The 16,658-nt window shown below is 32.0% G+C and overlaps 1 protein-coding gene across 11 annotated transcripts in view; it reads left to right on the forward strand.

Moving 5' to 3' along the window:
* The first annotated feature begins 66 nt into the window (after positions 1–66).
* The window catches only part of LOC128192400 (uncharacterized protein K04H4.2-like), a 36,708-nt gene continuing 20,116 nt past the window's right edge, over positions 67–16,658 (forward strand). For 3 of the 11 annotated variants that reach the window (XM_052865031.1, XM_052865040.1, XM_052865039.1), the window contains exons 1-5: positions 7,146–7,174; positions 7,290–7,387; positions 10,053–10,178; positions 13,561–13,686; positions 16,461–16,580. In XM_052865031.1, coding sequence (XP_052720991.1) covers positions 7,161–7,174; positions 7,290–7,387; positions 10,053–10,178; positions 13,561–13,686; positions 16,461–16,580 — 484 coding nt within the window. In that variant the 5' untranslated portion in view covers positions 7,146–7,160. Of the gene's footprint in view, positions 275–438; positions 576–4,428; positions 4,481–4,568; positions 4,638–4,742; positions 4,783–5,921; positions 6,243–6,437; positions 7,104–7,145; positions 7,175–7,289; positions 7,388–10,052; positions 10,179–13,560; positions 13,687–16,460; positions 16,581–16,658 lie in introns of those variants that run through there. The other 8 variants (XM_052865034.1, XM_052865033.1, XM_052865032.1 and 5 more) reach the window with 8 other exon arrangements.

The raw sequence follows: 16,658 nt of genomic DNA on the forward strand, positions 1-16,658 counted from the left end.
TCTTTAAATGAACAGAAATTGATTTTTATTCTATATCTTGCGTAATGTTTGTGAAAAGTCTTTTGAACTCGAACCCGATTTTCAATTGAAACCGCGGGAAAAGTAGACTATTGTTTGGAAATGGGACATGTCTGACAGAAACAAATTAAGACCTTCATGAAAAGATGTAAAGGCGTAGATCTCTATCTTGTTTACTAGAAAGTAGGCCTTGATGTGCATATTTAAGGGGAAGCGAGAAAATCATCTGATACCAATGGATAATGATTTAATCTGTGTATGATGAAGAAAATAATTTGAGATGTCTGATACATTAATTATGTCATTTCAATCAGTGTTTATATATAAACTTGTTTATAAAAAAGGGTATACAGACGGAATCTTTATATTAGAATATGAATGCAATGACAAGTAATTGAAGTAGTTGATGAATATTTCTAGGAAAAAATAAATGGTATACTAAAATTCACCATTTTCTCAAGACACAATCCAGAGACTGCATCAGAAAGAGGATTGATCATTGTGGGCATGACTATGAGCAGGGATAATTGAACAGTGCCATGAGAAGAGTAAGAACGGTACGGTAAAACATAGCATTTTTTTAAGGGAATTAACAGATAAAGGGAGGGCTTTGATTAAGAATTGCATATTTTTTTTCAATTATTTTGCTCAAACTGCTGCTAAAAGATTGTCCTGTAAATGTTTGTTCATATCATTGTACATTGTGTGACATAATAAATTAACTCAAATGTTTATTTCTTAGAACACATTAGATATTTTCAGCATTGGCATCACAGCAAGAAATATAACTCTTAAAGTGACTTGTATGTATTTTAGTTGAACAAAAGTTATCCCCCATTTGTAGATTGTTATGCTGATCGACAACCTATTTATCCCATATTTTCACAAAATTATTCAGGTGACCCATTTTATTTCATTTACATACTGGTATCTATCATTTTTGAAATTGAATTTCATTAAGACTGTGTTTTAGAAGGGGATGGCACCTTTTTAGGTAAAATTATGCAAGCATCATTTTAATTATGGTGAATGATACTCACAGGTCATTCAAATAGTCAATCTATATTTTCTAGAAAAATGAACAAAAATCTACCATCTTCTTGAGCAACAATCCAAAAATTAAGCTAGACAACACAGCTGAAGAACCATGTATGATAAAAATCAATGTTTCTGTAGGAAATGTTTTTTCAACCATTTTTCACTTTTATTTGGATTCAATGGCAGGAAACTTTTCTTTTATTCTCTCCCTTATCTGACAAAAAAAATATTGCAATTTTTTCAGGAGTTTTCCATTTGATTGGATTTGAATTGAATATAAATTGCAATCATTTTGATGATGTGAAATGAGATCCTCAACTGCAGACTTCTTCTTTTGTTACTGTTAGTACAAAGAGCTGACAGCAATCATTTTATGTGTATACAGGGAATATGTAATGAAAAAGGACTATGTGCATGATAAAGTGTTTAATGCCCCAAAATTCAGAGTTATGAATAGAGCTTTAGAAATTTGATGAAAGATAGATGAAAAGATTTCTAATTAAAGTTTATAAAGATAAATCATCTCATCGATGTTATTTAAACAATAAAATGTTTTCTTTGGTGATTCATTGGATATGAAGGTATAGCGACATTGCAGGAAAAATACATAACCCGCTAACGCGGGTTATGTAAATTTTTCCTGCAATGCTCGCTACCTTCATAACCCGCATGAATCATCAAAGAAAGCATTTTATTGTTTATATTAACATCTTTCTTTCACTAATTAGTAAACTGATTATGAAAAGTTAGTAAAATTCACTAAATTACTGTTAATGCACAAAAGAACGTTAGCTAAAAGAAACAGCCAAATCGTCTCCTGTGAGACTTTGAGTGGCATCATCATGATTATTTCGCGCAGTCCGGGATTTTACTAAGGTCGCTGTAGGTTCAGACCAATCGATAAACAGAGCGTGTCAATTTCAGTCCTGTCACTTTCAGCCGCTGTAGATTTTGACCAATCGATAAATAGGGCGTGCAGATTTCAGTCTGGCTGTTTCTATAGAGCTATAAATAAACTATAAGTTTCTGTAAGAAATAGAGGAAATTATGCTTGGTAAATGTAAATATATAAATATGTAATACAGTGTATATTAATGTGAGCTAATTTCACAATAGGACATATTTTAGCCATTATTGGGATATTTCCTGGGAGTTTTTGGAAAAGGAAATGTCAAGTGCATGCTTGCTCCAACACCATTATACCATATGCAAAGTACTATGAACATAATAAAATTTATTATTATTAAATGTGAAAATTGTTTGGAGCAACAATGCGCTCTATACTTTCTTCTGTTGAATATGAAGAAAAACTGATGAATTTTTCATGCTTTTAAAGAAGTTGGGGGAAATGGCCCATTTTCATGACGTCATAGAAGCATGATGAAAGATCGATGTTGTAAAACTTCTAGATTTCTGTAACTTACACAGTTTTATGTTTTGTTAAAATATCTATATGACCATTAAAATTAAGGAAGATTTCATAACTACAGTATGTTTCCCAGTTCTGCATCCAGGCTAGTTTCTGAGAGAAAAAAAATGACATTTGAATTTTACATATACATGTATTCTATTAATTATTGTATCATGTATGTGGAAGTAATTTTTGAGAGTAAACATTTGATGTCATAAATTGAGTAACATTCTTGCTAAAGCTTAATTCCATTGGCATTGAGGAAAGACTTAATTTGTATTCATCTTTTTATTTCATCTTCTAAAACTCAACAACCTGGATGAGAGAGAGAAAAGGTCAAAACAAGCATTAGGTTGTGTCTATACTACACACACGTAATTCATATGCTGTATTTTTGACTAAATTATCATAACTTTAATAGTAATGATAATTCTGATTTTAATATCTTTTGTTTAAGAAAAATAATTACAAGTTCAAAATGACTGTTGGATGATGAATGACTTGAAATAAATTAATGAAATAAAAAGGACAATTTTACTGGTAATGTTTTAAAGATTGTCTTTGAAGCAAGATTTTATCTGTTATTCAGTAGAACTAATTTTAAAGTAATTTTAAAGCCATGAGAGAAATTAACATGATAAACTTAGTCTGTATAAATAGTTAAAAGTAATCTTTTTCATAGGCTACTGTTAAAATCAGGCAGTTCAAATTCGTGTGTGAGAAATCAAGTTGATAAAGTGCTAATCATGGATTAATGTATTTCTAATGGTCAACTGGTGACTGGAAGGCTTTTGTTTACTGCAGTGTGTAGGCACCTCTCCCACTCCATATGGTATCTTCCCTAAAAGGCCTGGAGGATACCTTTCTGAGATCTTCTGATAAAAGGGACTGAGAGTTTGTTTATTCTAAAGGCAGCCATGGCTTGTTATATTTTAGTGACTCATGTTAGCTGGCATGCTGTGAAATAAAAAAAAAATGGTGTTCTCTCTCTCTCTCTCTCTCTCTCTCTCTCTCTCTCTCTCTCGATAGATTTACATAGAAAAAAAGTTATCTCCCTTTTTTAACCAATTTAACTCTGGAAAGTAAGTTCTGAGGTCTGACAGTATTAAGTCTGAAAATAGATCCTTCTAGGGAAATATTTAATTTTTGTTTTTATTTGATTCCCTGAGACTGACTTTTATGACTTGCATTTGGTTTTTAACAGTTCTGTGAAGTCTGAACACCAACAATGTTTAATTGTAGGGAAATAACTAAGTAAAGTTCTCTTTGAGTCTGAAATTTGAAATTAATATTGTTTGTGATAGTAATTTATTATGGGTGAACTACAGTTATTTTTCTCACGTATTTTTCTCGCTGAACTTGTAATTCTTGTTTTCTTTTTGGCAGAATCATGTGTAGGGTTGGTTTCAAATTAATACGTAAAACATTAATCTTTCAAACTTTAGTTTGCAGTACATGTATTATCATGGCCATAATGAAAGTTAACTTTTTGGATAAAAAGGAAAATAAAACAAGAAAATCCAGTTTTATAAGGGACTAGCTTTGTTATATAATGAATCTATGAAAGTAATGTGCAAAAGATTAATACATGTATTAGTATTCAGTCACTTTAATGCCTTGCCCAGCTATTATTTATGAATAGATATTGAATAACAAAGTTGTGAACATTTTTGTTTTTCTGTTGTTTGAAGTAAATGTAGTCAATTAAATACAAAATAAAACTTATGATTTAAATTAGTTAAAAATGTACAAATGCTAATTAAGAAGAAAACCTGAGTTTTCTAATCAAACAAATTAGCATGTGTATTATATTTGTGAATGAAGCAACAATGTATGAATGAGATTTAACCGTAAAGAAAAGGAGACATCAAATAATTACGGTATGTAAATTAATGATTATTCATTATACTGCTGTGATGTTAAAAATTTTCCCAAATTAATACATAATAATTTTATTTTAGATATATGTGTAAGAAGGATTTTGATTCTGTTGAACAAGAAGTGCAATAAAAGGTAACAATTAATGCATGAGATTTTCCTGGTTTAATTAGAGAGTGGAATATATATTAAAAGTCAGATGATATTCTTCTCTTACTGGCAGGATCTAGAGAAATCAGTCATGCATAGCTGTTGAAGATTTACTGGCCATTGGCCTACATTATGGTCACAGGTAAACGAATCAACCATATAACCAGTAGCATCAAAGTCCTGTCCATGTTTACTTCAGCTTTGTTTATGTGTTTACTGCAGGCACTGTGATTTTTATTTTCTACAGGAGAGATTCTCATTTGTGTTGTTTCCTAATTAATTGGCAGGTAAGATACTTGAATTTTGTGCACTTTAATCTTTTTGTTGCTGTTGTAGATATTTACTATAGAGTAGCTTGAAGATGTCAGTTGCAGAGTTGATAGTAGACTATGTAGGGTATTGAAAGAAGTTATTAAGTTGGGGATTAGTCATCTAGGGTTCAATAGAAATGGGTAGCTGACTTTTAAGACCAGCTAGGGTATAAACAAGAGTATCCATATATGTGAGTCAGAGAGATGTATTAGTACATTTCTAAGATGATTACTAGATGAACAATTCAATTTATTCTCTAAAACCATTAACATTCAATGGTACATGAGGTACATAAACATATTTGTGTTAAATATATTGTCAATGGTATGAACTTGAGTAAAAGACTTGATTAGATAATTATAAAAACAAACCAAACAAACATATAAATTGATAGTTATATGCATCATACCAAACTCTGAAGTTTGAATTTATTTTCTTTCAGAGGCAAGATTTTTTTTTTGAGATTATGAGGAATGATTGCATTGAGAATACTGTAGAAGCATCAGTTATCACACGAAGCTGCATTGCGAATCTGAAACTTTAAGTGGCTTTGCTATAAATATCAATAGTCAGCCATATAGAATAGTATGTCTTAGAAAAGATTGAATTCTGGCAACAATATCCATTTAATGAGATATTTTTATTTTTAAAAATGAAAACGTTTCCTGCAAAAGTGTGAAATAAAAATATTTGATATGAAATTTTGTACATGAGAATTGAATTAAATAAAGGTAAACTGTCAGAGTACAGTAGTACAATGTTTAAGGAACACTGACATATTTTACTTAAGTGTGGCCTTGTTAGGATCCAAATTTAATATCTTTACACTCCACCTACCTTTTGTTTCTATCATCAGACATGATGATGTATCCGAAGGATCCAATCAATTTGAAAATAATTAACGTGTAAAACATTGATTATTATTTACCTTGTAGTGCATGTTAATTTGCTTAATATGAAGAAGCACTTCTGTTGTCAGGTGAAAATTATCTGGTATTCTACATTCAATTAAAATATCCTATTACAGAAAATTGTGATTATACGTTTTAAGAGAAATAATACTAAACTGAGGACAAAGTCAGTATACACAACAGATAAACAGGCTTTTTTTAAAATGATTCATTACGCAGGCAGTGGCAATTTATCAATTTGATGTCATCATTTGATAAGCTTGGGACACTTGTTCAGAGGTAGATCACAAATTGTGTTACACAACACATTCAGAAGGAGGCCTGTATGATTTTATTCTCTGATTTTGATCATTGTTTGATCGCCCAGGGCTGTATAATGGATAGTGTTAATTTTTATCCTGGACAAGATCTCTCATATAGAAATTCCTGGGTGCTATAGGCGAGATATGTCAGGAGCCAGTTGTGCTTGTTTATGAGGGATTTTTGATTTTATTTGCTTGAAATTTCTTCCAGATTTTTTTAATGTAAGTATTTATTTTATATTTTAAATCTGATATCTTTTTAAAAAATTACTTTCCCCCCCCCCCCTAAATTATTATCTTAAAATTAAAAAGAGTGTAGGAAGACCTTTCATTCCTCATCCTCAATTTTGGAAGCATTATTTAGGATTGTGATTATGAATGTCAAATAACTGATGAAAGTAATATAAAAATAGTACGTCAATTGTTACCCTTTATAATCAATGATCCAATGCAATATTTATTTAACACATAAAAATCTCAACAATATTTTGTAAATATGTATAAAATTTTTTTTAGCTTTGTTATATAGCTTTATTTACTGGAGGAGGGGTGTGTGTGTGTGACAAATTACCAGAACATGTAAAACTTAATCCAAAGCATGTGACAATTTTGTGAATCGCCTAAGCTCATAACATTGTATGTGTACTGGTATGTCTTTACATTCTAACCTGCAGACAAAGACAAGGACAGGTCAGGTACAGCAAAACTATTATGTCTGACACCTGTCTCCTGTACCTGAATTCACCTGACAACATGCTGTCTTCTTCAAATTATATGTTTCTCTTTCTCATAAATTCAGTTTGTTTTAATTATCTGTAAATCGTTTTCTTGATGAGTAATTAAATTATCACAAGTATAAGAAACTTATAAAATAAGGAATATATATACATTCCTATACTCTACTGTTTTAGAAATGAAGAACATATCAGAAAGTGAAAAATGAAATAAATTTACCTGAGAGTGGTATAATTAAGGTGTCTGAATACTCCTCACAAATTGTTTTCAAACTGGGGAAGGAATCCTGGTATAATACCATTATATTGGTGGTACATCTGCACTAAAAGGGACCATGCAGTGCTACTTGTAATAGAGTTTTGTCATCTATAGGAGTCCATTTAAAATATTGCTTACCATTTGTCCATGGCTGTGTTAGGGTTAATGTTTTGCCAACATTGTGTCTTTTTATTTTAGATGTGATGCATGGTTTCGGGGTTTGTTTTTATTATTGAAATATGTTAGTTTATAGAAAATATTTTTGTTTCTTTTCAGTTTTTTAGATCTAAGAGATTTCCAAACTCCACAGAAAACCATGTGGAGAAAAGTAGTTTGGTGGAGTTTTCTTCTTGGGTCAGTCTCAACTGTGCAAGGTAAGTGCATAATTTACTTTGTTGACCATCCCAGCTGCCTCTGATTCCTTTAGATTATAACTGTGTAGGAAAGCCTGGTCATTTAAAGAGTTCATTGTATATTGAAATATATTTGTATATATGAAAGTAAAATGCTGTGAATGTTGTAGCTTAGTGACTTAATCTCAGTGATGCTGTGTTCTGGATGTGTAACTTCAGTCACTAAAGATCATTATTGTACAATTTAGGGGTCCAGTTTTGTCTTGTTTTCAAACCCACTGCACAAAAACAAAATTTCCAGCCTTTGCATAAAATTACACATTCATAAAGGAGAATGTGGTATGATTGATCATGCATTTTCTTTGAAATCCCACTTTTAAAGAATATTTTCTCGGAATCATAAGTTGATCAGAGGGAGGAGGAAGTCAAATATATAGCATGCATCCAATTAGCTTATTTTGTGTTGTGGAGACAGTCTTAAAAATTATATTGCATAAATCTGAGTATTTTGATTTAAGTACCATATTTGGTTTACTCTCTGACTCCGAGCAACCACTGTAAGGGTGTTGAAGGTTAAAAGTTGGAAAAACAACCTGTGATAATTAATTACCAATTGTTCTTAGTTTTATTTTATCCTATTCATCTATACACCACTCTGCAAAGGGGGGATACTAGGACCTTGAATCAGTCATATTGAAAGTCAAGGTAGAAAAAAAATGTTTTTTTTAAACAGAATTAACTCGAGGTTTATTTTAGTCAATGTTCTGAAGCCATGAGGAAGTAGATTTTTGGTGTAGATTTTATGTTTGTAATTGTAAGAAACATATGCTGTTAGATTACAAATTATTTATTAAGATCATTTTGTTGCCTCAAAGACAATACCACTTGTATTTTTTCTTGGGTCCAATTGCATGTTCACAGTTTTCATTAACTGATGTTAAAAAATTTTTTGCCTTAAGAACACTGATAAATTCCAGTTTATATGCACAATTTATGTACTTTAAATTCAAGGTGTTGTTTTAACAATTAGCAGCAGAACTGCACAATTTTTAATTCACATATTCTACTTTGAATTGATAATAAGAAGAATTACCTTTTAACTTAAAATGCAAATTAATGAATTGTTTACAGGCATTTGTGCTCTCATAAAAAATCATCGTTTTTGTCTTTTTTTTATTTTAGATTATGTTCCCTCATGCATCATAAATAATGCATTCACAATGACAAATGAAGTAATTTTTCCTCATTTAAACAGGGTGCTCCTTTTAGTGACAGGCTATCCTCCATCTTCATCAATCATAATGGCCTGAAAGTGTTGAACTTGATAAACAAGCTACTCATGATATGATCTCAAAGGTCATAATTAACACCTCACAAATTATTAGATAAATGTATTAGCATTTTCAAAAGCCATAGTTTAGGTTTGCTTATACCTTATACCTCTAATAAAGCATGTCCACTCTGTCTTATTTTGTGCTCCACTTTTCCCACAGTGACATCCTCTGGATACCAAGAGGTCAAGGCTTCAACCAATGTGAAACTAAATCATGTCGGTATCACTATGTCAGTAGTTTCTACCATTTCATAATTGTTGCCATTTGGATTAAGTATGCTTGTCAATAGATGGATGTGTTAAGGTATATGGCATGGTTCAAAAGTTGTAGGCAAGATTAAAGGTAGAGTAATCAAATTAGCACACAGACTGCTTATTGAAAGAGCAAGAACTCTACAATTTTCAAGGGCAAAAGCCATGGTAGCTCTAGACTTGAATTGAAATTCCTTGTCTTTAAACCATAGACAATACACAGACTATGCAGACACGGATAGGATCATACTTGAAGCATAGGTTATTTATGGCCACAGAATGAATCATTTTGCGTTTAAGGTCAAAGGTCAAGTTCATGCTGTAAGAAATTCCTTGTTTAGAAACCTTGTAGGCAAGACACAGACTATGCTGAGGTCATACTTGTACTTGCTACACTGGTTGCTTATGACAATAAGGTAAACCCTGTTAAATTATTTAGCGTAGGTGAGAGTTTAAAGGTTAAGGTTTCAAGACTTTGCTATTTCCCTTTGACAGAAACAAACGATTGCTGGCACTCTAGATCATTCCATATCTGGGTGACAATATGATTTCAGATGTCTAGTAATATCTTGCTCCTAGGCTTACTGTTATAAAATTCTGTTGATAAATCTAGATAAAAATAAAACTAATCTTATTCATGCGCCTTACCCTTAAGGAATATCATGAAAAGCAGTCACTGTTTTACATGTACAGATACCAGCCAGTACTTTCATTCAAATAAAAGTTACCATAAATTTACAATGTCGGTAATCTTTGATAATTCAGTATATGCCTGTATCAAAAGTGATTTTTGGACCAAAATGCAATTATTTCATTTGATCCATTTGAAAAGCTTGCCATAAGAGTAAGATTTTACTGATTGCTAGTATTATAACATTGTCCAACTTGAATATTTTATAATCAAAATATCCTTAGTTAGGGATTTTACAAAATGCTTAGCAATTTTTTATAAAAGGCCACCCTAAAAAAAATATTTGTTTTGCACTTGCGCTTTATCTTCCAACTCAGTGATTACATTAATGAAAGTCACCTATAGTAAACTGCTTCTGCAAGACTTCATTTAATACTTTATTCATGCTGTATAAATCTGTTAATTTACAGCTAACACACTGTGTCCCAGTGGAAGCCCTTTTATTGTCAAAAAGTGCTCAAATGATAGCGCATGTTCCACTGTGTCGGAATATTGTCACCAGGGCACCTGCTGTCCCAAAGATCATGTTAATACAGGTAAATTAACTATTTGTAAAGGCTTTCACCAGTAATAAAGCATAAATGAACCAGGTACAGAGCAATAGGAGGCCAGTTTTTAATCAGTTTACCTTACTTTCTCATGAGAAAATTTTTTGTTTTTCTTCTGGGTCTTTAACCCACAAATAGTAGCCAGTCTGTGCTGTGTTTTTGTTAGGTCATAACTAGTACATGTATATATTTAATTTAAAAGGTGCACTAATTTACACTGTTCTGTTTTGTAAAATAATTTGATTTCCAATATTGTAGAAATAACATGTCAAAATGTATATATTTTAAAATACGTTGCAAATTAGTAATAGCAAATATGTGTGTCTGTCTGTGTGCAGTGACCTTGAACTAGTTTCTAAGTCAAATAAATGTCATGGAATTGGCATTTTATTGACTCTGTTATCCTTCTTCTTGACTGCATGTATGTATATGCATTATAATTCTTGTATAGAAAATTGTGCATTGATCTTGAATTAAATTTTTAAAACAAGGCCCTTCGAGAGGGTCACCATCTAAATAATGTCTAGGTATTTCATGTAGGGTAAGGTTAATGTCAAATTTAAGTTATTTTCTTTATTGGATTACATGTACAGTAAAACTTGGTCATAGCGAAGTCCGTGGGACCATTGGATTTACTTCGTTATATCCGTAATTCATTATATCAGTACACCGAATTCGGAATAATAACTATAGCGAATTCACTATATGCATGTTTTCTTTCACCAAACTATGATTTTTAGGTCACCTGAGCTGAAAGCTCAAGTGAGCTATTCTGATCACATTTTGTCTGTCGTCCGTCAGTTTGTCTGTTTGTCTGTCCGTCTGTAATTTTTTTTCTCATTTTCAACATCTTTTCAAGAACCATTGGGCCAATTTCAACCAAACTTGGCACAAAGCATCCTTAGGCTAAGGGGATTCAAAGTTGTGAAAATGACCACGCCCTTTTACAAGGGGAGATAATTAGGAATTATTGAAAATTTTCGAGAAATTTTCAAAAATCTTCTTCTCAAGAACCATAAGGCAAGGAAAGCTGAAACTTGTGTGGAAGCACCCTCAGGTAGTGTAGATTCAAAGTTGTGAAAAACATGACCCCTTGATGGCAGGGTGGGGCCACAATGGGGGGTCAAATTTTACAATTTTTTATAAATATATAGAGTAAATGTTTAAAAATCTTCTTCTCAAGAACCATTTGGCCAGGAAAGCTGAACCTTATGTGAAAGCATTTCCAGGTAGTGTAGATTCAAAGTTGTGAAAAGCATGACCCTCCAACATTGGGTGGGGCCACAATGGGGGTCAACTTTTTACATAGGAATATATTGAGTAAAGCTTTAAAAATCTTCTCAGAAACTATTTGGCCAGGAAAGCTAAAATTTGGTACAATGATTGCTTGTGACCTCTAAATATGTCTTAACTTGAGCTTTGGTCATTGGTGCTAGTTCAATGTCACTATAAGAAGAGGAGCATCCCTTATTTTCTAATATAGAAATACTTCAGTTTTGATAATTTTATGAGCAGGGGTTGTCATTTGTGAGCTTGCTAACAGTACCTCTTGTTTTGTTTTTTCAATGAAGGGATGGGCTTCTATTTAAGTTAAAAAAGTAAGAAAAAAAATTTAATTAAGTAAACGGTCTCAAAAATTCATTATTGGGAATGGTTAAAAATGATATTTGATTTTTGCTATGCAAGGCCATATATAGACTGAAAATGATAAAATTTAATTATAAAATTCTGATTAAAAATGTTTATTGTTAGATTAAAGCTGTTTTGTCATATCAATTTGACAACATAACTGAATCAAGGTCATTTGGTAAATGTCAATAAACATTAGATTTCAATCTGTCTGAATTGTGTTTGGTTCATTACCTTATATTGGAGCAGAGTTAGACAGTAGGTACATACACCTGGAACAGACTGCTTTTAACCTGAGGGTGGGTGGTGACCTTTTACAAAATTTACTTAGTCAATAATATGCTGTTGTTTGAATCAATTTTTGATTTCATTTACAAAAAAAAGTTCTGAATACTTGAATTAGATTAAGAAATATCACATGACCTTAAACTATGATCATTTAGTGCTTTGAATCTGATCTGACAAAGTCTGATTATAAAAACTGTCTTTTGAGGATAATTGTATTAACATTCTTTGTATATTTCTTTTTTATTAACCGGGTTTTCCAACGGAAAAATCCGGTTATTAAAATGGTGAAAATGGCGGGCGGGCGGATGGGCGGGCGGGCGGCTGCCAAAAGGGTACCCTCATTGTATGGATAACTCCTCCTACAGTTTTCAAGATAGGAAGTTGTTCTTTTGCAGATCAAATGTGCATATATCAGAGGTGTGCATATTGCTAGGATTTTGATTTCCAATAATTTATAGAAAAAATACCAGCTTTTGAACTTAGTCATTTTTTGGCAAAATATTGCATATAGGGAACCCTCATTGTACAGATAACTCCTCCTACAGTTCTCAAGATAGGAAGTTGTTCTTTTGCAGATTAATTGTACATATATTAGAGGTGTGCATATTGCTAGGATTTTGATTTCCGATAATTTATGAAAAAAATACCAGCTTTTGAACTTAGCCATTTTTTGGCAAAATATTGCATATAGGGTACCTTCATTGTACAGATAACTCCTCCTACAGTTCTCAAGATAAGAAGTTGTTCTTTTGCAGATCAATTGTACATATATCAGAGGTGTGCATATTGCTAGGATTTTGATTTCCAATAATTTATGAAAAAAATACCAGCTTTTGAACTTAGTCATTTTTTGGCAAAATGTTGCATATACATGTAGGGTACTCCATTTCACTGGATATGGGTTGACATGGATTATGGATACAGTTTACATAAAAGAAAACCCGGTTTGCTGTCACATTGACAGCTTTTCACTTGTATAAATTGTAAATCAGAGACATTTGTAATTCCATTATATTTGTCAAACCTGATAATGTATGAAATGTATTGAATAATATACATGTAAACATTCTTAAATTTTACTTTCTCTATACATTTTTTGATAAGTTCTTGTTTTAGTTAATAAAACTTTTGATTTTATTTATCCTAAAAGTGTATGTATCTTTGGGCTTCAGATGTTAGAGCCTCAGTTTTCCAGACGCTTCAGTTTTTTAGCAAATTTATTTTTGAGACCAGTATTGTCATTTCATAGTTGAAAGTGCTTTAAAATGACTTTTGTAGAATTTATGTAATCTGCAAATAATATCTTGGTTCAGATATTTCATTAAGTGTGCCTCACTAGTGACTATTCAACTGGATCAGGGTTCATGGTCGCTATTTTTTCAACATACTGCTTTGAAAAGGAAATCTATGAAACAAACGCTCAGACTTAACACTTACTGATTTTTTCTTTCAGCTCAAGCCCGTTGTTCCTATGATGCCATGTTCGTACCACAGACAGAGTGTAAAGCTGATCCCAATGTCTGTCGGGCGGGGGATATATGTGATCCAGTGACAAAGTGGTGTTGTCCCCCTTTGAGAGGTATAGGCAGATATAATGTTGAAATAACTTTGTACAATATGGTTGTCATATTACATATAAAAGAAAGATGGCAAAAATACACATTTGGTAATACCAACATAGTTGAATAATTGGGGTTTGCAACATCTACTTGTTCAAGAATCCAACTACAGATGATATTGCTGTCAGCTATTGTCAATACCACATTGTATTGGTATTTCATACTAAATAAGAAAACTAAAGTAATTTGCATGTATTACATATTTTTTTTTAATCAACCACAATCTATAATATAAGTTATTTTCTTTTAATCAACCAAAATATATAAGATTTGATGAACAACATAAAATGACTGCATTGTAAACAAATGGGATCAGAGGAAATTTACCTACAATATACCAGGGTAAAAATCATGATGTAACTGACATCACTGTGTGAAAATCCCAAAATATGAAATTGAGATCAGATGACATTTCAAGTTCATTTGTTAACTTAATTTCAAATGATTGCACCTTAACTATAGGTGGTACTCGAGTACTCTAGAAAGGTGTATAGGAGTGGAGGAGGCACCAAGCAGAGTTCTTGAAATCTTTCGGTCCTGTCTGCAAGACCGATAAAAATAACCATGGACCAATTACTTGAGGTTGCCTGTCAGTCCAAATGGCCAGTAGATGTTGACATAGAAACTTGCAAAAGTACGACTAAATTCGTACAAAAGCAATGAAGTTGATGCAAACTCTTTTAGTAATCACTGAGGAGATCTGAATGCATACGATAATCGCAGATTTTTTGCTCTCTCAAGACTGATCATATGTTTTCGGAACATCTTAGTAATCTATACTACTATATTAAAATAATAGACTCGAATTTTTGGTCTTTAATACCGAGAAATCGGAAGAATACTGTCTTTTGTTTTATATATTTTAAACATCATTGGTACTTGAAGATTACCAATTTGTTTTTATTTTTTCTCAGTTAAGCTTCGCTAATTAATAATCAACGAAAATTCCTCAAAAAATCCCGGAAATCACCTTGACTTTTTCGATTTTACAATCTTGCGCTTGCGCAATACATTTACGCTAACGGGATCTTTAGTTTATGTTTCCACAATATCACATCTGCATGAATAAACTCAGAAATGATAATACAAATACGAGTAAATTTTCATTGGACTTTTGCTAATATATACACTGTATTCTGTTCATATAAATTATTATATTAATGATTTCTAATGAGAGAAAGTATAAAATAACAAATATACATTTCAGCTAAGTACTCAGTCTTACTTTTATATTCGTGAATGATGACAAAAAATATTTGATTACATGCAAAGAAATTAAAGTTACATTATATTTGTTAGGAGAGTGAAGATAGAATATGTTTTATCGTAAAAATGAATAATGTCCTACGGACCCAGTTTTACAAAGAAAATACCTGTACGTTGGTGAAAAGGTGTTGAATTCTTCCATTCTATGGATTAAATTTTTAGTTGAAAGGTATTTGCAGACTCAGAAAAGTTTGTTGGGATGAATTTGACTGTTATTTTCAAGGCAACCTTATTAACTCTCTCCAAAATCGTTCCGGAGAGATTCTGCAATTTTCTGCTACATTACGGGTATAAGGGAGGCATTCTAACTGTGGTGAGGGCTATTCGTTATTAATACACAATTAGATTATTCAAACAAAGGAAAGAGTAGTGAAATTAACAGCATTATTGTAGGGTTATAGCTTTGTTATGTAAATTTCAAAAATAAGGTATGTCGATGTACCTATTTCGTAAATGTCCGATAATATGCAATGTCAACCCGTGCACGCACGGGTCAAAATCTAGTTATATATAGAATTTACGTCACTTAAATGTAAACTCCTGATGCTTTCGATAAGTTTGTGGAGTATTTAGTACAGACTGACATGGTGCGTTTATAATACAGCTAACAGATGTAGTCAGACAATAGGAATAACTTGTCTTTTGAACATTTTCCAACCTAGATATCGTCAGAAATCACTTAGAGAAATAAGAACTTGTTAAAAACATAGCGTGAACTGTGGGCCCCCTACAAAATCAAAGATGGCAAGTGTTGTCTCTTTACGTTTTTATAATGTACATTGAATACACTAAAACAGGGTTGCCAGTGAATGTTTTTATTGCAACACACACAATGATACCAATTTTAATCATTTTTGTCCTCGGGAACACATAATCAGAACTCCTCTATCCGACAACCAAACCCCTGTGGCATGATGTGTGCAGAAAGAGAAAAAGAGAGTGAGAAAGAAAGAGAGAACAAGAGGAAAGTTAATAATGAGAGAGAGGGAAGGAAGTTAGAATTAATGAAGTGATAAATAAGAATGTGTACGTAGGAGCCACAATGTCAAAAACAGGAGGAATCAGATCATGGTAAAAATGAGAGAAATATGAAGGCTTGTAAGTTAAGAATGAAATAAATTGATAATGAAATTCAAACATAGTTTTTTTTTCATCTTTCTATTAAAAATCTGTCTGGACTGAGAAACTTCAGATGGTAGTCAGTCAAAATGACTGACAGCAGAAGAAAAATTTCAAGAACTCTGACCAAGGATCTATGATTTGTTAGCACTACACAATTTTGTATAACACGATAATCACTCAGAAATATCAGGAACATATACTGTAAACAATATCTGTGTCTTAAATAAAAAGTTCTTTCATTGTGTTGGTAATTTAGAAATTTGTGAAACGATAAAATTTCCTCTGGAGAGTTTAATGATGTATGTTTGTGTGAGGATTTCTAGAGGCCAACAAATTTCTTTTGCAGAAAAGCGTTGTCCAGAAGGATACCAGGTTCAGACATTTTGTCGGAATGGTGAGGCTTGTCCCGGAGGCATGGATTGTATAGATGGCTCATGTTGTCCTGTTCCCTTGAACTCAGGCCCAGGTATACATAAATATAGTATGAGTCATCATTGATTTGTCTAGTTATGAAATTGAAAATGATATATTGTATGTTTGTATT

This window comes from Crassostrea angulata, chromosome 7 (genome assembly GCF_025612915.1).
Source record: "Crassostrea angulata isolate pt1a10 chromosome 7, ASM2561291v2, whole genome shotgun sequence".
NCBI classification, from domain to species: Eukaryota; Metazoa; Mollusca; class Bivalvia; order Ostreida; family Ostreidae; genus Magallana; species Magallana angulata.